Here is a 22,013-nt window from a genome sequence, read left to right as displayed (position 1 = left end):
AGAAAACAAAGCGAAACCCGCGCTACTAAATCCAATTCCAGATACTGTACAGTGCTAGAGTCACACCACAGTCGGCGATATGAGACGCAACCAAAGCCCCATTTTGAATCGTACATTTAAATGCATGAGCATGTGCGTGTACATGGGCATACAGTCCTGCGCATGTATACTCCCAACGCTATGGCTACCATCTATATGAAACGTGAAACGAGACTCAACCCTCGAAGTGTACTTTACTGTGTGTGTGAGCGAATAGGAACAAGCATATTAGGCTTAGTCGCGCGCCAAGAAATATCACAAACGCATTCTCCACACTGTCAGAAAAGGGATCAGCGGAAGGGCAGAAAAGACTGTCATTTCAGTCATTTCCCCTGCCGACCAATTCCAAGGTTTGAAGGAGGCTGTGCAAAGCGGGTCTGTTCCTCCAGAGCCCGATTGGTTGGTGTTGTGTATTGGAAATACGGGTATTGTCCTTGTTTGTTTGTTACTGTCTCTTTCACTTGTTTGGCTTGTTTGCTGGGGATCGATCTGGGTGTGATTTGGGTAGCCCTATGTGCTAACGTCGGTCTGGTATTCACTCGTATTTGTTCCTTTGGTATGCTGATCTTTCCCTTCTTTCTAGATATATCATATATACTTGCAAGTATTTTAACACATTCTCCCTCTCTCATTGGCAGCCCTTCTCTGGTGGGGGTGGGGCAGTGCACTGCCTTGCAGGGGGAGCTCCCGGTGGAGTGTTCCTTTCTGGGCTGGTCTGGTCTGGATACAGATCCATTTTCCCTTTCTTTCTTTGCGTCATTGTATATTTTGGCGTTGGATGGGGTTGGGATCGCTAGTCGATCGCTGAGTATGTTACTTTGTTTCAGGTTTGTCTGGGATTGGGCTTGAGCGTGAGCTTGGTTGGTTGTTGGTTGTCGGGCAGACAGTACGGTAAGTGCTGTTGGCGCTGACTTTGGGTGTGATTGGGTTGCTAAGTTTCGATTTGTTTCTTTTTCCTTCAATCATCAATCTTAGAAAGATGTTTTACTTAATTCTATACTACAGTAAAGATGCTGGTTGCTGGCTAGTATGCTGTATCTGGTAGACAGCATGATGTACAACAGTACCGCAGCCTTGTGCTGCTTCGTCGCTCCTCGTTCACTGAGTTGATATCTTTAATTATAGACTGTGTACGCGTATTAATAGAATCGTCAGCGATGACTCTCGGGGTTGGTTTCTTTTCAAGTTTTGTTCAATTTGGCAAAGGTGCATGACAGCAGATCTGAAAAGAGCATAGTAAATGCCTGACTCGCATCTCTACACATGCAAGACGCAGATTTGAGTCTTCCTTGATTCGTTACTCAAGTTTCGCGCTACCAAGTAGCTAAAAGATCTAGTGCACATAGTGCCGGCTTAGTCGGCTGTTAGGCTTCTATGGGTATCCATTATCTAGACTTGCCAGGCAGCACCCAAATTACAATTTGGATTCGGTACTTTGTTTCGGTAGTAAAGGAAGAAATCTGGTTATCAATTTGTACACGGTATTCATTTAATTATAGATTCCTGCCTTGCCAGGCTGCTCCGAATTTAATGTGGAGCAGGAAAGCAAGTTATTATAGTGTATCTTTTTAGATAAGTGAGCACTAACTAATGTGCAAAGGATCAAGTCTACGACCAAATGCAATCTTGCTGCGCACCGAACTTTACAAAGTGGGCCTGAATCCGAAGTTTGGATTGACACAACCTTGAACAAGCTACATGATCAAGGCAGGTAGGACTGGCTTGCTTGAGCTTTCTGCTGGTGAGCATATTGTACACAGATAGCGCTTATAAATGAAGAGCTTAGAGATATGGATTGTGGGTTTTAAAGGGATTGAAGACTTAGAGTTTTTGTGATGACGAGGTGATGAAGATGTCGGTGTATAATCCTGAGATGGGGGTTATAGGATCGCGTAAGGCGCGATTGACACACACTAAATGAATTTGAGCGCGCGAAGCGTGTCAAAATCGGTTGAAAATATCGCGGGGATACCCCGAGCCGAAAATAGGGTGAACATACTACTACTTTGTATGAATTGAGGGTAAATACCAAAGAAAAGATAATCTTCATCCACGTATATCATGCGCTATACCCATAATGAACCAGTGGAACAGATAGGTCTGGTCATAGAAAAGAAAGCGAGAAAAAAACATTGAGCAGCATAGATAGAAGTACTTAATTCACAAGCTGGTGAGTCGGAAAAGGGTAGCAACAAGCAGAGTGAGAAACACGCAAACTAAGCCCCTGAATATCTTGTTTTCCAGGCGATTGAGATCGAGTTGTCCAGGTATATCAGCTGGTTATAGCCCAAATTTCCGATCAACCAGTTCCGTATATCGTTGAAGTAGACCCAAACATGATCTTTAGTGGGGGATGCATAATACACCACGATAGCTCGGTGTCCTTCTGGAACCTCTCCGCTATAGGCACTATAATATCTGCTTGGTGGGCTTACAATAATCGAGCACATTGTTGAGTGGCCCGAAGTCTTCTATGTAGCTTCCAATGCCCATTGTCTTCGTATCGCTACCGTTTCTATCTTCCACCGTGCTGTCTCCCGCCAAAGCCTGTGCTGCTTATGGTTCTGATCTAATCCTGCGACGATGTTTTCCCCAAAATTTTCGGCTAGAGGTCTGTGATTGAAGAAGATTCTCGTGTGGTGAATTTGAGCTGCAGCCATTTTTGAATAGCAGTCATTAATGACAAGCAGTGACCAGCGTGTGTTGACATCGAGGTCAGCGAGACACTCTGCAATTGCTCGGGCCAACCATGCCATGCTATACACCATATCAAGAAGATTGACAAGTCTCTACGCGTCGCCCATTGGGGACCTCCGTGTGTTTTGGGGTGTCATTTCAAGAACCCCAGCTACTACCAATATTTTTACCACCTTTTAGTTCATTTTTTAAATCGTTTTACTTGCTTTTTTTGTACTCTTCAAATACGACGTGTTCTACTAATCAGTACTATATAGATCTACTCCTAAAGAAGTGAGCTACACTTAACTTCCTATATACTAAATCTTCTAAGCTCTTCACGCCTTAAACACAGCAAGCGAATAGGCCACACAATTGCGCGGCCGGTCAAACTTGTCGAGTAAAACACAAAATAGAACCTACACAGCCCCCTTTTTACACCGGAAACCGAAGCAAGCCCTCCATCTCCAAGAATAGAACAAGAGGGATATAATTCCCATGGCCTACCTTACCTGACCTCGCATGACATGATGTATAATGCATTCATTCCATAAGAAAATAACCCGCTCAAGCCTCAGCCATGCATGACAGCCTATGCGCTACGCCACTGCAGTACGGCACTAGCGGTTCCACGAAAAATAAGCTAGGGAACAAGGTAGTCTACTAGGGCTGACATGGCCTCCAGCAGGGGTTCGTGAGCTTCGCCTCAGTCTACAAGTAGGGTCCGCTTTAGTGCTTATTTACCCCCACTCTGTCAGAGTCATAATACACCATGATGATCACCGGCTGAAAATGAAACTAGGAAGCCTAGATTAGTATCGTGTTGTAATACATCAAGATCGCTTTTGTTTCTCGGGCAAAAAACCAGAACTGGCTTATGTTGCCTAGGCAGTTTGATCTATATTTGGAGCTTGGCTTTACGAATACGCGGGTAAAGTAGGGTATGATTGCTGAGGATAGAGTCTGAGCGTTTTGCCTGTGCATCCTGCAGGATCTGGAGCTCGGATTCAGATTTTGGGTTGGGTTATTGTGTATGTGCCCGAGGAATGGTGCCTTGCGCATTGACAGGACCGATACGACATCATGGATCTTTGTGAACGCTGATTGCTGGGCGGGGGATAAATTGGTAAATCGTTCGCAAATGATTGCTTCGAGAATTTGTTAAGGTATAATGGTATGAGGGTTCGTGATTTAATACTTCCCGTTTAGTTGCATCTGCTACTCTCCGCAACCTGACCGAGATAATCGTTCACCTGGGAGATAGTTTAAGATCCCAGCATTATTTCGATAGATATTCACAGCCAGTCAATATCCATGATACTAATCGTATGCATTGTATCAATCTGAGCCCAAGAGGCAATGTTTGATCATTCGACAGGCATATCATATTGGCTGTGTCATCTCGCGACAAGGCAAAAAGCCAATAGTTAGACGGGAGCAGTAAGTGACTAAGGGTTTCCAGATGGCACAGAGGGAAACAATGAGGGGTTCTTCAGTCTTTCCTGATTCCGCTTTCCCAGTTCAATATTGCGTAACCGGTCAATGCGCATCTGATAGAAATTTCTGGAACGCACTTAGAATCAGCAGCCATATCATAGCTAAGGGTTGTTTAGAATCCCTACTTGTGCAAAGCAAAAACACGAGGTGAATCGTCCGTTTTCTTTTCTGGTTCAGTGCCCTTCTGAATAGAAGCAATCTTTCAACTGTCAGCTAGCAAAGAATACAGCATTTGATAAATACTTACCTTTTCATCCCTCTCCTTTTCATCCTTTGTCTCTGAAACATTGGGGTTTTCCTTGTCTTTCTTCTCTTGATCGTCTTTGCTTTTAGACTCCTTTTCTCGCTCTTTCTTTCGTCGCTGCTTCTCCTCGTACTCATTTTTGACCTTTTCAATTTCTTTGGCCATTGCTTCTTCTTTGGCACGCGCTGCTTGGCCTTCTGTGTCGATTATTGGTGAACAGAAGTGCCGGTCTTGCAGGTGTGCGGGGCACACGTAGAAGAAGTCCTGGAGTGTGAATTAGTGACTTGTATGCATCATGACTGAAAGATGCTTGAAATAAATAGCAGTGTGATTCTCGCTGGCTTTGTCGATATTGGCATACCTTGTTGTCTGGAGTGATCATTACGCTGGTTGATGGCTTATAGCAAATCAGGCATGCTTTTGCGGAGGTATCCGCCACGCGGCGCACATGATAGACATTTGTTAATGACATTGCGCAAGGGTAAGCGTCTGCAACTGACTATCTGGGTAGTTTTTGGATTCTTGTTGCTGCCCCGATACGTGTCAGGGGATTAGTGTGGTTAGCTTGTTGAGGTGACTTGAATAGGCCTGTCATGTGACCCATACTTTGGAGCAAATGATGTTGATACTGTAGATGCGGAACTTTCTACGAGCTGCAATTGAAAATAAATAAAGGCAATCTCATAATGGAACAAATGGTAATGGTTCACTAGCTGGATGATATTCCAGCCCGTCCATGCCTATCTTGATAGAACGCCAATCCATGCATCTGTCCACTAAGACCCAACGGGACAGTACTACCAGGAACAATACATGAGATTTTGTATGAGAAATCATAAAATATAGTGAGCATTAGAAAACTGGAGAAAAAAAAACCAACGATCATTGATCATAATGACTCCTCTGCATCAATAGCAGCTGCCTCTCTGGCCAGTCTCAAGTCCTTGCCTACGACACCAATGTCCCGCAAGTAAGGTTTAAAGGCTGTCAATAGGTCCTTCAGACCGCCTCGGAGTGTGTCAAGTACCAGCTCCACGTCGGGCACCTGGCGAGCCTTGGCCTGCGCCGTAGGGTCACTAGAAGAGGGGAAGTCGACATCCGTCCAGTGAGCATCCAAACCACCCTGGTGAACAAATGTATCCAGTGTCAGAATAGTGTCAGTGAAAAGACGCACTGTAGGAGGTATGTCAGCCTGAACTTTGCCATATGGGTCTTCAGCCAAACTGGCAATCAAAAGCCGAGTCAACGACTCTACGGCATCCACAATAGGGGACACAGAAGACACGGGGGCACCGAGGACAATTGAGGAAAGACGTTTGGCGTAGGTTTGTTGGAGAGGTCGGCCAATGGGCGAACGAAGGAATTGTGCAAGCAACGGGTTGATGTCCTCGGGCTTGTGAGTACTGGATGGACCTCCGGTCAACAGCTTCATCCTCTCGGAGGAACCGAGCAATCTTTGTTTCCGCTCGGGACTGAAAACAGCCGAGGATGCTTGACTGAAAGCATCGCGCATACGGGCCCGTGCAGTTGGAGTCCAGTCTTCGGAATGACCAAAAGACTTGGCCGTTGAACTGAACGCATCACCGAACTTGTCCTGTCGGGAAGTGGCCTGGGGAGCAGCAGAAAAAACGTTTTGGTCTGTAAGAGGCTCGGTGAGACGTGGAAGATTTTGAAGAACAGGATCCGATGGCCTGGCTTGAGGAGGTGCCTGGGCAACAGGAGCGGGCTTCGTGATTTGCTCAATCCGGATGGTGACACCCTTGATCACATCTGTGAGGCTAACCAAAACCTGAGACCAGGTCGAGCCATTCTCGCGATCAAGTTCACTGAAGATCGCCTTACGCCGCTCGGGGGTGCGCTGGCTGATCAAGCCGAGCTCCCAGAGAGCGAAAGTCTTCACGATTTCTTTCTTTGCGCTGAGGCCATTGAGAAGGCTGCCATTGGGATCCTTGGCGTCTGTTGTGAGTGGCTGACCCCGCTTCAGAGGCTCCTTGCCAATAAACACCGAGAAACAGAGATTGGCAGTTTCCCAGAGGGTAACAAGAATCGCCCCAGTGTACAGCGTCCGGAGGACCGTAGTAATGGGCTCTGGAGGAAAGAACCCCTTGACATCGGCTGCGGACCTTGGGAAATCCGCATAAGTCCGGGCGAAGGCAAAAAACCAGCTCCAAACGGTCTGGCGGAGAAAGAAGAGGTACACAGGAACAGTGACACCGGCGGTGATTGCACTCCTCGTAGCTCCATCCCGCAATGTTTGCATCCAAGTTCTCTGTAAATACTTGGATGTCTGCTGTACCGGGTGAACGCGCTGATCGTTTGTTCTGGAGCTTCTATCTGCGATGGGCAAAGTGACACGGTCATAGTCGGCGTACAGGTGCCATGCGGCCTGCATACATGCGAGGGAGAAGTGGTAGAAATGGAGGTAGATCGGTCTTTCGTTCATCGTCACTCGCTCGGGTACTCTATATTTCATTAGCCCAATATTGGTATGATTTGCAGGCGTTGAACATACCTGCCCCGTTTCACGAGCTGAAGGTCACTATCGGCAGAACAAGACCAAATATAGATCTGAGTGAACCACCAGGCCGAGAAGATATACCAGCCAAATGTTTGCGCAATTTGGAAGAAAGTGAACTGCTTAAGTGTGCCAAAAGACGAGGCGGATGTTCTGGAGCCGATGTGCATTTGACTGACGCGAAGGACAAAGACTGTGAGGCAAGAAAGGAAGAGCATTGCGGTTCGGATGCCGCAGGTTCCAATGGGAAACCATAGCCAAAACCCTGTGTCAATCACAATTGTTAGCTATCTCAGCTCTCGGAGCAATCAGCCAAGCCTCGAAGCTTAACTCAATAAGATCCTAGGATACTTACAGGATGACTTATTCCCGATGACAATCGCAACGATGTAACACACTAGTAAGGAAAGTGCAGACGCATGGACGAATCTTCGGTGCAGGGCCGAGGTCAGGATTCGCCTGTATGGCCGGGTTCGAACAGCGGCCATGATGCAAGCTTTGGGGTGGGATGCGCTCGTGAAAGAGAATGTGAGAAAGATTAGAGCATGGTCAGACTGATGATCCTAGGGGAAGCCTGGAAGCTGCGGAGTAGAATTGGCAAGCCAGCGACAATTTTGACGGAGAGCCACGGCTGACAGCAGGTTGGGTTGAGCTAGTCGGAATCACTGAACGGCCAAGTCAATGATGGAATATTTTGAGGCATCAAAACACACCAGCCACACATGTCATGTGATGTGTGGCACTGGAGTATTGAGCCACATGTACTAGCCTAGTCGGGACTAGTTGGCTCCGGTACGTCATGTGAGGGCGGTCTGCCGGCGAAGGCAGCAGGGACCTGCAGATAGCTGCTTTCTTATCCAGTCTCGTTCTACCTTCATTTTTGACATTCATTACTTTGTCGTACTGTCGTCATGTCTTTTGATCGCCTCGACTCGCTGGAGGCCCAGCCTACCACTATGCGCAGGGAAGAAGACCCGCAATACCGTGACGATCCGGGCTTCGATCATCTGGCCGAGTCGCTCTCGGATCAGTTATTTACATTGACGTCCAACATTTCTCGCCTGTCTAACCAGATCGCCCTTCTTGGAACCAAGCGAGACACCGAACGTGTGCGCGAACGAGTTCATAATCTCTTGGAGGAAACCCGTGCGGGGTTCAAGGATGTAGGAGAAGGGATCAAGAAGGTGCAGACCTGGGAAGATGTGAACGTATGGCTCGGCTTACTTCCTCGTTTTTTGAGCCCTTTCAAACTGACTTGCACTGTACTAGCCCTCCCAGAAGTGGACCCAGCAGAAGCTATCGTCTGAATTCAAGGCCACCCTGGATGAATTCCAAACAGTCCAACGCAGGGCGCTTGAGAAACAGCGTGCTTCGGCAGTTGCTGCCCGTACAGCAGCTGAGGATGGTGAACACCAATTAATCGACACAGATGTGCAACTTCAGGAGCAGCAATTGGAAGAACAACACCGTATGGCCAACCAAGGTGAAGTGGACTTCCAGGAGTCTCTTATCATCGAGCGTGAGACAGAGATTCGGAACATTGAACAGAGCGTGGGAGAGCTGAATGAGCTTTTCCGGGATGTTGCGCACATCGTCACTGAACAAGGAGGCCAGTTGGATATTATCAGTGAAAATGTCCAGAACGTCACTCAGGACACCCGGGGCGCCAATGTCGAGCTTCGCAGTGCCAGCAGATACCAAAAGAATGCCCGCAACAGGGCATGCTGTCTTTTCGTTATTCTTGCTGTCATCCTTCTTATCATCGTTCTTGCAATTGTCCTTGGTTAATTGCGATACCTATGGCTCCTTTCGTTCTTGCTTTCCATTCGCCATGCAATCCTTGTCTTTCTACCCTGTCATGTATGCGCACTATATCCCTCTTGCATATTTCTCTTCGGTTTTCGTTTTGTTGGTGATGCTCCTGGTCTTTCTAGCTTATGAATTGATTCGCAACCTTCAATGCAAATGAAATGGAGAATATTCGATTCATTGTTGACCTTCAATGCTCCAGTACGTTATCTTACAGAACTCAATGTTGTTATACATGCATAATACACCCAATCGGGTCCCAAATCCTGCCTATGCTCCATTATCGCCTTTCTATGTGCAGCGGGAGTCTATCCCAAGTCTCCAGTGAAATGTTCATAGGCCAGTGAAACGGTTGAACCTCAACCTCCAGCCCTCATAAGTGTTCAACTTAGGCCGGACATCCAGGAAAAAGCTTAGCTTTCCAGGACCGGCATTACCTGCCAGACCCGGGGTTTCACTGTTTCCTGTTGGCTTACCCTGGTAAAAGTCGATTACATACTCGATCTTCTCACCTCCACATCGTTCAACGACCCAGTCGTGGCGATCGAATGGATGCTGGTAGCCAAGCCACCCATTGATCCGCGCACGCGGACTTAGGTACTGTGGATCGACACCCAAGCCGCGGAAGGAATATAACTTGGGTCCTCCGCATTTCGAGCTTCCGGGGTCTGCTGAGGGGCCCTTTTTCTCCCATTCGAGGATCTGGTTCCATGCACGCTCATTGACGGCGTTGTGGATTGGAATGATCGAGGCCACGGAGGTCGCAAGCTCAGAGGCGGTTTCGGTAGATCCGGGGGTGTTTCCTTTGCGCATCAATGCCTCAAAGAATTGTTTCTCAGATGGGTAGATCCAGTTGCCGGTAGCCTCGTCACGGCCAGTCTCGGATTCGGCATTGGACGGGCTGCCGTGCGAAGCAGCATATGGAGATGGTGCTCCCTTCTTGGCCTCGGGGCAGGCGCTGTCGGCGCTAAAATCACCAGCTCGGGGTATCGTGCTGACTTCTCGTTCTGTTGATAGTGGTCGTTGGGATTTAGCGCGTGTTTGGCCCTGACCAGTAGAGGCCTGTCGGTCCTCGGAATCCGAGGGATGCGGCGATTTTCCATTTTGCTGCAGCCAGATCTCACGGGTTTTGTGATCAACTGGGCATGTTGCAGGTGGCTCAGCAGCAGGAGTACTTGCTCCGGCTCCCATTGTTGAATAATTGGACGTTATTGAGTGAATGATTGATCGGCGCATCAGCAGGAACTAGAGATATTTTGCCCTCACCGCCTGGCCAAACAATATTATCGTTGATCCCCCAACCAATTCTCCCCTTTTGTTCATTTGGATATTTCTCAAATTTGTTTTTCTCCCCTGAAATTATAATGGCTGCTTCTAACGAGTCCGTTTACCGGGCTACCACCACTGCCCCGGTCAATATTGCCGTCATCAAGTAAGTTGACCTCAATTGCCCCTCACTGCCTGTCAGTTCTAATCAAAGTATCAAGATACTGGGGCAAGCGTGATACTACTCTCAACCTTCCCACCAACTCTTCTCTTTCGGTTACTCTGTCTCAGCGTTCTCTCCGTACCTTGACCACCGCCTCTTGCTCTGGTAACTTCCCCGCCGAGGACACCCTGAATTTGAACGGCAAGCCACAGGACATTCAGTCCTCCAAGCGCACCCTTGCCTGTATCTCCAGCCTTCGCGCCCATCGCAAAGCCCTCGAAGATGCCGACACCTCTCTCCCCGCTCTCTCGACTCTCCCTCTCCGTATCGTCTCCGAGAACAACTTCCCAACTGCCGCTGGACTGGCCAGCTCCGCTGCTGGATTCGCAGCTCTGGTTCGTGCCGTTGCTGACCTCTACGAGTTGCCCCAATCTCCTAAGGAACTTAGCCGCATTGCCCGTCAGGGTTCAGGCTCTGCCTGTCGCTCTCTGATGGGCGGCTACGTCGCATGGCGCACCGGCGAGCTTGTTGACGGAAGTGACAGCTTGGCTGAGGAGGTCGCCCCCGCATCTCACTGGCCTGAGATGCGCGCCCTAGTTCTTGTTGTTAGTGCCGAGAAGAAGGATGTTCCTAGCACAGAGGGCATGCAGACCACCGTTGGAACATCCGCTCTCTTCGCCGAACGGGCACAGAATGTTGTTCCCCAGCGCATGACCGCCATTGAAACTGCAATTCGTGACCGCAACTTCCCTGACTTTGCTGAGATCACCATGCGTGACTCCAACACCTTCCACGCTACGTGCCTTGACTCCTGGCCCCCTATTTTCTACATGAACGACGTCTCTCGTGCTGCCGTCCGCCTTGTTCACGATATTAACCGTGTTGTTGGCCGCACTGTTGCTGCCTACACTTTCGACGCCGGTCCCAATGCCGTCATTTATTACGAAGATAAGGACTCTGAGCTCGTTGCTGGAACCGTGAAGGCCATCCTCGGCCCTAAGGCTGAGGGCTGGGACGGTGCTTTCTACGACAGAATTGCCAACGTCACTGCTCCTGGAGTTCCCCTGGACCAGGTTGACCCCCGTGCTGTTGAGGTTCTCAAGGACGGTGTGAGCCGTGTCATTTTGACCGGTGTTGGAGAGGGTCCTGTCAAGGTTGACACTCACCTTGTCAGTGAGACTGGAGAGATCCTCAGCTCCTAGACGGTGCTGAGGTGAATAATGGGCCATATTGGCCATTCTTTTGGAAGGTTTGATTACCTGAAAGATACCCTATCGTGCTTTTACAACTTTGCATCTGACCAATTCAACTTGGCCATATGAAATTGATGCAGATATTTTCTTCACTGTATCGTCTTCGGTTTTTGGGACTATCTAGAACATAATAATACAACATGAGCGTGGATTTTACGATCATATACATAAATGACTATCATAGACGTAACTACAGACAACTTGCAAATCGATAAAACATCCCTTCATCTCGAAATATCCATAGACAACCACTTCGCAAGTTCTTCGTCCAAAGAAGCATGGCAATCAGCATGAGCCACAATCATCACAGCGCCGGAATCCATATCCAAGGGTATTACAAGCCTGAATAAATCTGTTCTGCTGACTCCCAGCATAAACACAACAACCAGCAAACCCGCACCCACTTTCACCATAAGAAGCACCGGTATGATCACACGCATAGCGCGAATGTTCGGAACTGCCCGCACAAGAGCATTTGATAGATGGTGTCACCGCTTGAGCGGGTGCAAGAGCTCTCGCGCCCAGGAGGACAACAAGAATGCCCCAGATATGGAGATGCATCTTCTATATGTATGTATGTGCGTTGTCAGATCCAATCTGGTTGTGTGTATCTGGAGAACTAACTCAGCAGCTTGGTAATTCAACCGTTCTTGTCTAATGTTGTTTCTGGTTTGTCTAAAAGCTGCGGAATGTATTCATTTTTATACATTACTGGGCTTTTAGTCATTGTCGTATCCTTTGTAGTTGATTTGGCTGCTGGATACACGGCAGTTCAATGTAACGTCTTCGTGTCATCATAGCAAAGAGTCATGGTCGTTGTCCTACTTCCTCGAGATGAAAGCGCCTCATTGCGTGTTGAAGCTGGGATATACCCCGTCGTTAGAGATAACCAGAGACTATCCTGGTACCGTGTCCACGATTTAAATAGTATATTCTTTGAGTTCCATATAACTGCACGTTACATGCTACTTTGGAAGTCATATCTGCAAATTTGACTGAGTTGCAGGATGTAGCGCCAACAAACAATTTTTCGGGTTATTTTGTCATAAATTCAGAGTGATGAATCGAGTCACTCCTCAAAGCCTCGGGATATATGTTAGATCGTCTAAATGCCTTTTGCTCTACGTGAATGGCCCTCCAAAACCCAATTTCAGAAGACATAGATATATCTGTGGACCTTCCCCCATAGATACCAGTTCTTGGTTCGCAATTTACGCAAATCAACTTTTTCCTGCGCTGACTGACCAAAAAAATCAATCTAGTGTGGCTTTTACGAGCAAGGAAGATGCTTATTACAGGATTGCTCAACAGTGTGTTGCATTGTGACAGTATAGGTCTAGAGTCATAGACAAAACCAGGACACCCCGACAAAAGAGCCGGACGCCCAACGCTGAAAGCATCAATGAAAACTTGAGGATAGAGTTTCCTTATCCTGTGCTAGTAGTCGGGTAAGACTTGTCCTGCACACGGCATGGAAATCCCTTGAATATCTGCGTAAGGCTGGACATCTCCCAACTTAGTCTACGTCAGGGTATCCTAGCACCGATACGAACCTTGCAAGTACGTAGGAGTATTCACCGAGTGTACATGTCCGTAGAATAGAGTTGAGTATAGAAGCAACTTTTCATTTCGATAATGGATATATGTAAATGATATGGGCTATGCCAACTCACAACGTCAAGCCAGCAAAGACGACCTCTTCATTTCCTTGACGATAGGGATATCCTTGACACGCGCGGTACCTCCACCCTGCACAATAGCAATACTTTCAGCCAGGACTCCGTTGCCTCTACCACCATAAATAGGCGGCATGGAAGGCTCATCGGGGTTCTCCTCTTCATCCTCATCCTCATTTTTCTTCTTCTCCACGACAGGGACCTCGAATACCTCGTCTCGGCAGTCTGCACACATAGTAGAAACTTCCAGCAAAGCCTTTTCAACAGCGGCTGCGCGCTCACGCATGCCACGGCGCAGAAGCGCGTCGACAAGGGTTTCGGTCTCTGTCACGCTCGAATTGATCCGTTCCATAAGTCGTCGGATACTGTTGACCAGGTACTCCTCCTCGTATACAGTGCCCTTCTTACCGCGGGCCCGCTTGCGCTCTTCACGTCTGCGCGTCTTCGAGGTGTAGCGGGTCATGCCTGTCTTGCCGGTCTTTCCGGTGTTGCCAGTGTATCGGGTGAACATGGAGCGACCAGCAAGAGTCGATGCATCTGTTGGAGCCAAAGACACGTTGTCAGGGATGTCAACGCCTGCATCGCCTCCTGTGGGGTCACCACCGAAGAACGCGAGAGGGTCGGCAGCGCGCAGCTGGCGGAGTTCGCGGAGACGTGGGACTTGGGCATTGAGTTGGGATCTGCAGTCAGCTAGCAGGTCAGTCATGTTGCCCATCGCTTCTGCCAGACCGGAGTCGACGATATCAGTGACCAGGTCCTGTTTGCCGTTCAGTGTGAGGAGACGAGCGGCGTCGGCGAACTTTGAGCCGCGGCAGAGTAGGCGTGCAGCTGTGACATAATCGCGCAGGTGCTCAGAGTAGATTGTGGCTGCTGAAACGTAGTCTTTGTTCTCGTCGATCAGAGTTGTAGCCAAGTTTTCGATATGGGCGGTCAGGTCCTCGGAGGAAAGTGAGGCCATCATGGCACAGTATAAAGACTCGCGCCACTTGTGGGCTAGGTTGTAGCATTTATAGGCACTCTCGTAGAGCCCCAGAGACTCATAAGCTGGGATCATGTTAGTATGTTGTCTTGACTCGTGCATAAAGCCACTTACCAATTGCCGCATCCTTGTATTGACTTTGATCTTGGAGATGATCGGCATACAGCTCGGTGATTTCACGTAGTTGTTCTGCTTGATACTTGTAGATCTCGAGGGCATCTTTGTACAAGACATGCTTGACGACATAGGCGCGAATTTCATCATGAGCGTTCAAGGCGTACAGGTGCTTCAGAGCCTTTTCAAAGCGGCTGAGGTGGTTGTCGATCTCGAATTGACGTCTAGTCTCTGGAAGCTGTTGCAGCTTACGAAGGAACGGAAGGTATTCGCGAGGATCCATCTGGGCCTGTTGGGCAACTAGTAGAGTAAGCTCAAGGTCATAAATTCCCAGGGCGTGAGAGTAAAGTCGATGGGCGTCTGTCAAGAAACACATGTGCTCAATGGCATCTTCAGCCTGCTCGGTATTTTGTAGTCTCAGTCCCGCAGCGAGTCCCAGCCCGGCTTCTAGGTCGGGCGGTGATTTGCAAACATGAGCTGTAATGATGTTCTGCAAGTTGGTATCGACGCGTGTTTGGAGAGTAGCCAAGAATGCATCACAGATCTGGTTGATTTTGCTCCCCTTCTTGACTGATGTTGGCAATGTAGGAGCTGGAGAATCTGGTTGGGCAACAACTGCAGATTCGTTCTTGGAAATCTTCAGCGTATCTTTATAGAGCGTCTGTGAAACATCCTCCTCCCTGTGTGAAAGTTAGCAAAGGAAATCGGTTCGAATATATCTAGTGTTCACATACTGCAAGCGGGACAAAAAGTCATCGATATAATCAATCTTCTTGACTTGATCAATAAAAAGCGGGATGTTGGCCAAGAATTGCTCAGGAGCATAATCGTGAAGGATGTTTAGATCGACCATCTGGCTTCGGCATGCCATAAATGCAGACCGGTATTTCTTTTGGTCAATGAAAGTACGAATTCCAGCTAGCACCAAAGCACGAGGGAAGATAGTTTCAATGTTTCCACGGGGGGCTTGAAGCACAACTGCAAAGATCGACGGCATCACAGAAACCAAGCGAGACCCACGTTCGATACTCCTGCAACGCTCATCAATTTCGGGTGTGTCTTCTGGGATTTCCATATCTTCATGTCCATGTTAGATTTCTCAATTCAAACCATTTAGGGAAATGCGTCTTACCATCCACGTGGTTGAGATGAACGAACTTCAACAGGTGCTGAGACGTGGTGAACAATAGGTGTGATGGCGTCACGAGGAAAGATGTGCAGTTCCTTGCAAGCATGCGCTTGTTTGCATACAAACCACCACTGCGTGACATGGTAATTAATATGCGCTAAGTCAGTGAGCAATTTTGTCCAACCCTGTAGAGATCAAAAGATCTTACCTCATCATCGGAGATGGAGACAGCACGAGCCCAGTGGCTATCAACAGTAGGACTGTCACCCCAAGGGAGAATATCGGGGTTATTTAGTGACATTTCAATGCTAGAGTAGCCAACAGGACGGCCTGGTTGAGATGCATGCGAGAGCCATAGAGCTTCATGTCCAATCCCAGCAAAGATAGAAGACAATTGCTCTGAGTCTGCAGCCTCGTAAACAGCTTCAGTTGTTCGACGTTCCAAGATAGTCCGCTCAATGCAGCTAGCATTTGGTCCAGTGCTTCGGAGAACGAAGACCTCAGTGTCATTCAAAAAGGCGATCTGTCTGGGCCGACTGGCAGCGTCATCCGGTAGAGGATAGCTCGACTCAAGTATCGGGACGGGAACGGGCCGGCTCTTCAGAGACCAAATGTAAATTGCGAAACTGTCGTTGAATAGAACAGCAATGCGGGTTCCAGACTTACTGAACGCAACATCGATAGCGTTGGAGTCCAAAGCTAGCTCATTATGCGCCATTGGGGGTGGAACACCAGCCAATCGCAATGGGGTCAGCTTGAGATTCCGGCCGTCAAGGACGGCAACGGCGCCCACATCTTCTGGGATAGAGGTAGATCCGTGGCTGGTATCAAACACATAGTCTGCATCAAGGATACAGCCCGAAGAGCCAGCAACAAATCGAAGTGGCTTCTCTGAGTGCCATTCGAGAGAGAATGGAAGCGAGCAAGAGGGATCAATAACTATCGGGATCTCTTGCTTCAAATACCAGTGATAATTTCCAGTGGTCCAAAATTGAATGCGGTCTTCGAACCTGACAGCAAGAACAGTTGAATCAACATTCCAAGCAAGATGGATGCGAGAAGTCCATGGCTTGGTCTCTGCATCCGTGATACGGAGAGAAAACTCGCCATGGCGAAGTCCGTTGCGTTCGAAAAAGACCACATCGATACGGTCATCAACTCGTTGAATTCCTGCAATAAGACTACCTGACGGCCGCCAGCTAAGGGCGCCTTCAAGTCCATCAACTGGCTCGCTCACACTGTCCAGAGTCCCCTCTCTTGAGTATACTCTGATAGCGCGACGAGTACCAGCCTCGATGCTGTTCACGGCTACATAGGCTCCATCTCCTCGCCAGGTGATAGTGGTGCAACCGTCGTCGTGGCGGCTCAGGATTCCCTGGTCGATCTTCTCAGGCACAGTCGGGTCTCGAAGAGCCTTGGCCCTCTTTCCTTGGAACTGTGTCTCCTTCTTACCCCACCCCACTGAGACATGCTGTGAAGCTTGCATGTCTTTAGGGGCAAAGGTAATATCGGCCACATTCTCGAATTCTCTGGTCATATAAAGGAAAGTTTGGGCTCTGGTGGTGAGAGCAAGGAGCTCCTCGTCTGGGGACCACGCAGCAGCTGTGATACCCACGTCAACGGAACCGACAATTTCAATCTTGTCTTCACCAGGAAGAGGTTCTTCGCGGACAACCACGATATCACCTCCCTCCAGCACCAAACAAGCAGTCAGGCTGTCCGCAAAGTAATGCAGAGATAGAATACGGTCACATGCCAGATCTGGCAGAGGGCATGGGGCATCCCAAGATGCAATGCATTCAAATGCCTCCGGACTAAGAGGGTCTGTCGAGGTAATTTCGGGGCGCTTTCGCCGCACCTCGATGATGGCATTGTTCTCAGCGGGGCCAAAGGTGCACACCACTGAGTCAGACGAAGTATCCCATGCAGTGGCTGTGAGGGGAAGCTCGCCCTCCAGCTGCGTCTCCGCGAGACGTACGTTTCTCAAGTTGCGCATTTTCAACGGGTGGCTATTTTTCTATGCTTCTCTTTTTACCCCGCCATGAAGCAACCAGGGCGGTAAATGTGTAAAATGTTGCGAATAAGCGAGCAAAGACTGGATACAGTGCCCAGCTATGCTGTCTCTTGACAAGAAGCGTAGAGAGTGGGTGTGTTGAGAACTGATATCAAACTCGCGCCGACCCAGAGATTTTTTGATTTTCCACATCGGCTCAGCCAATGACTTCATCCACATTTCAACGTCCTTAGAGCTACAAGTTTTGGGGTCTACACAGTTACATTTGAGGCATTGAGGCGCAGAAATGTCAATAATAATCTCTAGCTTTGTACATGATATCCAATTGCTTCCCCAATCCGAGACCGCGGGCGCCAGACTGTTGCAAGTATAAGACCAATCTATTTGGTCTTGTAGGTTTGCCAAACTAAAGAAAGCTATTAGCGCGTGATCAAAGCAAGATATTGGCAGCGCGAAGTATAACTCACCAGCAATGGCGAAGGGAGAACCGAATCCGGTGACTAGATGATGCCCGAGTTAGTCATGCCTCCACCTGCAAGTTGCGGGAACACAAACCCATGAAGGCCCAGTATCTCCAGAAGAAGCGCTTGGTCAGAGGGTTGAAGGGAATGTTGGTGCGAGGACCCTCGGCGTAGTGGTAGGGGCTACCGAGCTGGGTGCGAGTGGTGGAGAAGCCACGACGGGCAGCGAAGGAGGTGGCCATCTTGGCCCGGATAGCGGAGGAGAACATCTGTTATAGAAATGACCGTGAGCAACTGCAGTTAATCCAATTGCATGAGGAGGTGCCTACCTTGACAGATAGAGAGGAGAGAGTGGACGATCGGAATGGGACGGACGAAGCCTAACGAGATCATCCCATTCCGCACCTTGCGATGTTCGACATCACGTGAGTCACACACTAGCGCCGTTTGGGGCAGTCCCCACCGCTTTCCTCATCAGGAAACTTCCAATTTTCTCATCCCAGAAAAAGTGAAGCGCATTAGCAACGCTCATTCTACTCCCGTGATTGATCTTTTGGTTTCGCTGGAGATGGATGAGCTCTTTGATGTCTTTGAAGACAAGCCTCAGACGGTAACTCCGTCCGAGGCTATTGCCAAACGTCCCAAGAAGGACAAGAGCAAGAAACGCCAGGTGAATGGCGACGTCAAGAAACCTGAAGACGCCCAAACTGAATCGAACGAGGATGCAACTTTGCCAGATGCTCCTGCTATAGATTCAAAGCCAACAGACGCCGAAGCACCCACCCCCGAGAACGATCAACCCGATGCGAAGCGACCGAAATTGGAGGATGAACCCGCGCCAGTACTTGCGGACTCCTTCGAGACCGAGGGACAAGTCGAGCTTGCCAAGGTTCAAGGCGAAGAAGAGTCGATGAAAGTGTCACACCAAGTGCGCCATCAAGTCGCATATCCTCCGAACTATCCCTATGTGCCTCTTTCTGAGCACAAGCCGCCAGCTGAGCCAGCAAAGAAATACTCCTTCACCCTCGATCCTTTCCAGGCACTTGCAGTTGCTTCAATTGAACGCGAGGAAAGTGTGTTGGTTTCCGCCCATACTAGTGCAGGAAAGACCGTAGTAGCAGAGTATGCTATTGCGCAAAGTCTGAAGAAGAACCAGAGAGTGATCTACACCAGTCCGATTAAGGCGCTATCTAACCAAAAATACCGTGAATTTGCTGCTGAATTTGGCGATTGTGGTTTGATGACCGGTGATGTGACAATCAATCCTACAGCTACTTGTCTTGTTATGACTACTGAGATTCTTCGCTCTATGTTGTATCGTGGTTCTGAGATTATGCGTGAAGTCCAGTGGGTCATTTTCGATGAAATTCACTACTTGCGAGACCCGACTCGTGGTGTTGTCTGGGAAGAGACACTTATCCTCCTACCCGACAAGGTCCGCTACGTTTTCCTCTCCGCCACTATTCCCAACGCCATGCAATTCGCCGAATGGATTGTGAAGATGCACAACCAGCCTTGCCATGTCGTTTACACCAACTACCGTCCAACACCCCTTCAGAACTACTTCTTCCCCGCTGGTGGAGACGGAATGCATCTTATTGTCGACGAGAAGGGAGTGTTCCGCGAAGAAAACTTCCAGAAAGCGATGAGCTCAATTGCCGACAAGAAGGGCGATGATCCCGCGGATCCCATGGCCAAGCGCAAAGGAAAGGGCAAGGACAAATCTTTGAACAAGGGTGGAAACAAGGGTCCATCAGATGTTTACAAAGTCGTAAAGATGATCATGGTCAAGTCGTTGAACCCTGTCATTGTCTTCAGTTTCAGCAAGCGTGAGTGTGAGGAGGGCGCTTTGCAGATGTCCAAATTGGCATTCAACGATGACTCCGAGAAGGAAATGGTTACCAAGGTCTTCGAAAGCGCCATCTCAATGCTATCCGAAGAGGATCAAAAACTGCCCCAGATCGAAAATCTCCTTCCGCTTCTGCGCAGAGGTATTGGTGTTCATCACTCCGGCTTGCTGCCTATTCTCAAGGAAACCATTGAGATTCTGTTCCAGGAGGGTCTCATCAAAGCTCTATTTGCCACTGAGACCTTCTCCATCGGTCTGAACATGCCTGCAAAGACTGTTGTTTTCACAAGTGTTCGCAAGTTCGACGGTACCAGCCAACGTTGGGTTACCCCGTCTGAATTCATTCAAATGTCTGGTCGCGCCGGTCGACGAGGTCTTGATGACCGTGGTATCGTTATCATGATGGTTGGCGAGGAAATGGATCCTGCTGTGGCGAAGGAGATTGTGCGCGGTGAACAGGACCGACTCAACTCCGCATTCCACCTTGGCTACAATATGATTCTCAATCTTTTGCGTGTGGAAGGCATCTCGCCTGACTTCATGCTAGAGAGTTGCTTCAAACAGTTCCAGACCACTGGAAACGTCTCAGGCTTAGAGAAAGAGCTTCAAGATTTGCAGGACAAACGGACCAATATGGTTATTCAAGATGAGGGCACTATCCGCGAGTATTACGATTTAAGGAAGCATATGGCCACGCTTGCAGAGGATGTGCATGAGGTTGTGAGCCACCCGAACTACGCTCTGCCTTTCATAATGCCTGGCCGAATTGTTCGTGTCGAACACCAAGGTCAAGATTTCGGATGGGGTGTCGTGGTCAAGTCAACACAGCGCAAACAAGCGAAGAATGAGAAGGAGCCATTAACCCCTCATCAATCATACATTGTGGATGTGCTCCTGACTCTGGCCGAGGGACCATCCATCGGTACAAAGTCTCACCAAGATATCCCATCCGGAATTCAACCCGCTAAGGATGGCGAGAAGGAGCGCATGGAAGTTGTGCCTGTTGTTCTGAGCTGCATCCATGATATCTCCCACATTCGGATCTACCTTCCCAAGGACATCCAGGCGCCTGACGGACGTAAGGGAGTGCAAAAATCTCTGAATGAAATCAAGAGACGTTTCCCAGATGGTCTTCCCCAGCTTGACCCTATCGAGAATATGAAAATCGAGGATGACTCCTTCAAGAAGCTGCTACGGGTAAGAAAATAAGCCCAGTTCAAATACATGTTCACGTTACTAACAAGGTACAGAAAATCGAGGTTCTTGAATCTCGCTTACTGAGCAACCCTCTTCACAACTCACCGCGCTTGCCTGAACTCTATGAACAATATGCCGAGAAGGTGGAGTTGGGAAATCAAATAAAGGTCGCCAAGAAGAAGATTTCCGATGCAATGGAGATTATGCAGCTTGAGGAGTTGAAAAATCGCAAGCGCGTGCTTCGTCGAGTCGGATTCATCAACGAGGATGAAGTCGTTCAGCTGAAGGGTCGGGTCGCCTGTGAGATAAGCTCTGGCGATGAGTTGATGCTGAGCGAGTTGCTCTTTAACGGTTTCTTCAACAACCTTACCCCCGAGCAGATCGCGGCCATCATGAGTTGTTTCGTGTTTGAGGAGAAGGTCAAAGAAGCGCCTCCCTTGTCCAAAGATGAGCTGGCGAAGCCTCTCCGGGAGATCCAAGCACAAGCTCGGACCATTGCCAAGGTATCCCAGGAGTCTAAGATGGCCCTGAACGAGGATGAATATGTTCAAAGCTTCAAGTGGGAGCTTATGGAGGTGGTCTACGATTGGTCCCATGGCAAGTCCTTTGCCGATATCTGGTAAGTTTATCCTGTCCTGCCCAAGTATTCATGGTACTGACTTTTTTTCTCAGCAAAATGACCGACGTCTACGAGGGAAGCTTGATCCGTGTCTTCCGCCGGCTGGAAGAGTGTTTGCGGCAGATGGCACAGGCTGCCAAGGTCATGGGCAGCGAGGACCTGGAGAGCAAGTTCGAAGAGGCTCTGACGAAGATCCGCCGCGACATTGTTGCCGCTCAATCTCTGTACTTGTAGATACGATATTCCCCCAGTTTTTGTATGAATCCAAAAATGCATACTTATGTCACATCAAGTCTTAAGTCATCCCGTTACGACGTAGTAGATGTAGATGATGCGGGTACGGTGGCTTTGCCCGAAAGCAGTGGAGTCGACCCATTTGGCCTGGACCATGTCAAAGAAAGAAAAAGGAAGAATCTTCTGAAACACAACAATATTAATTTCAACTTTTTATAGAAATATATGACAGAGAGGCAAATATCCTTGAAAGCTGCACAGAGGGATTGCGTTGCCGCC

General features: G+C 48.8%; 8 protein-coding genes across 8 annotated transcripts; 3 read left to right on the top strand and 5 right to left on the bottom strand.

Annotated features, from left to right (window-relative positions):
• Positions 1–4,163: 4,163 nt before the first annotated feature.
• N7511_009481 (AAA-ATPase Vps4-associated 1 family protein) lies at positions 4,164–4,928 on the bottom strand (the record flags this gene model as incomplete). Its single annotated transcript, XM_057131858.1, has 4 exons — positions 4,164–4,278; positions 4,338–4,411; positions 4,460–4,720; positions 4,818–4,928. 4 exons carry the CDS (start codon positions 4,926–4,928, stop codon positions 4,164–4,166), a joined length of 561 nt encoding a protein of 186 aa, XP_056979846.1.
• A 417-nt stretch (positions 4,929–5,345) lies between these two features.
• Positions 5,346–7,459, bottom strand: N7511_009480 (nucleoporin NDC1; the record flags this gene model as incomplete). Its single annotated transcript, XM_057131857.1, has 3 exons — positions 5,346–6,918; positions 6,969–7,236; positions 7,327–7,459. The coding sequence occupies 3 exons, from the start codon at positions 7,457–7,459 to the stop codon at positions 5,346–5,348; spliced, it is 1,974 nt and encodes a 657-aa protein (XP_056979845.1).
• Positions 7,460–7,882: 423 nt separating this feature from the next.
• N7511_009479 (SNAP receptor PEP12) lies at positions 7,883–8,759 on the top strand (the record flags this gene model as incomplete). The annotated part of the gene is made up of 2 exons (XM_057131856.1): positions 7,883–8,179; positions 8,241–8,759. 2 exons carry the CDS (start codon positions 7,883–7,885, stop codon positions 8,757–8,759), a joined length of 816 nt encoding a protein of 271 aa, XP_056979844.1.
• A 354-nt stretch (positions 8,760–9,113) lies between these two features.
• On the bottom strand, positions 9,114–9,971 carry N7511_009478 (cytochrome c1 heme lyase CYT2; the record flags this gene model as incomplete). The annotated part of the gene is made up of 1 exon (XM_057131855.1): positions 9,114–9,971. One exon carries the CDS (start codon positions 9,969–9,971, stop codon positions 9,114–9,116), a length of 858 nt encoding a protein of 285 aa, XP_056979843.1.
• Positions 9,972–10,144: 173 nt separating this feature from the next.
• Positions 10,145–11,411, top strand: mvd1 (diphosphomevalonate decarboxylase MVD1; the record flags this gene model as incomplete). Its single annotated transcript, XM_057131854.1, has 2 exons — positions 10,145–10,212; positions 10,268–11,411. The coding sequence occupies 2 exons, from the start codon at positions 10,145–10,147 to the stop codon at positions 11,409–11,411; spliced, it is 1,212 nt and encodes a 403-aa protein (XP_056979842.1).
• Positions 11,412–13,139: 1,728 nt separating this feature from the next.
• On the bottom strand, positions 13,140–17,356 carry N7511_009476 (Elongator subunit IKI3; the record flags this gene model as incomplete). The annotated part of the gene is made up of 5 exons (XM_057131853.1): positions 13,140–14,182; positions 14,232–14,911; positions 14,966–15,308; positions 15,364–15,517; positions 15,569–17,356. 5 exons carry the CDS (start codon positions 17,354–17,356, stop codon positions 13,140–13,142), a joined length of 4,008 nt encoding a protein of 1,335 aa, XP_056979841.1.
• A 398-nt stretch (positions 17,357–17,754) lies between these two features.
• Positions 17,755–18,104, bottom strand: N7511_009475 (cytochrome c oxidase VIIc family protein; the record flags this gene model as incomplete). Its single annotated transcript, XM_057131852.1, has 3 exons — positions 17,755–17,780; positions 17,842–17,874; positions 17,930–18,104. 3 exons carry the CDS (start codon positions 18,102–18,104, stop codon positions 17,755–17,757), a joined length of 234 nt encoding a protein of 77 aa, XP_056979840.1.
• A 95-nt stretch (positions 18,105–18,199) lies between these two features.
• N7511_009474 (ATP-dependent RNA helicase MTR4) lies at positions 18,200–21,734 on the top strand (the record flags this gene model as incomplete). Its single annotated transcript, XM_057131851.1, has 3 exons — positions 18,200–20,881; positions 20,935–21,500; positions 21,554–21,734. The coding sequence occupies 3 exons, from the start codon at positions 18,200–18,202 to the stop codon at positions 21,732–21,734; spliced, it is 3,429 nt and encodes a 1,142-aa protein (XP_056979839.1).
• Positions 21,735–22,013: the final 279 nt, after the last annotated feature.

Source organism: Penicillium nucicola (assembly GCF_028828085.1).
Source record: "Penicillium nucicola strain IBT 29836 chromosome Unknown utg000010l, whole genome shotgun sequence".
Classification (NCBI taxonomy): Eukaryota; Fungi; Ascomycota; class Eurotiomycetes; order Eurotiales; family Aspergillaceae; genus Penicillium; species Penicillium nucicola.
Note: the sequence above shows the minus strand (reverse complement) of the source record. Positions and strands in the feature narration are given on the sequence as shown.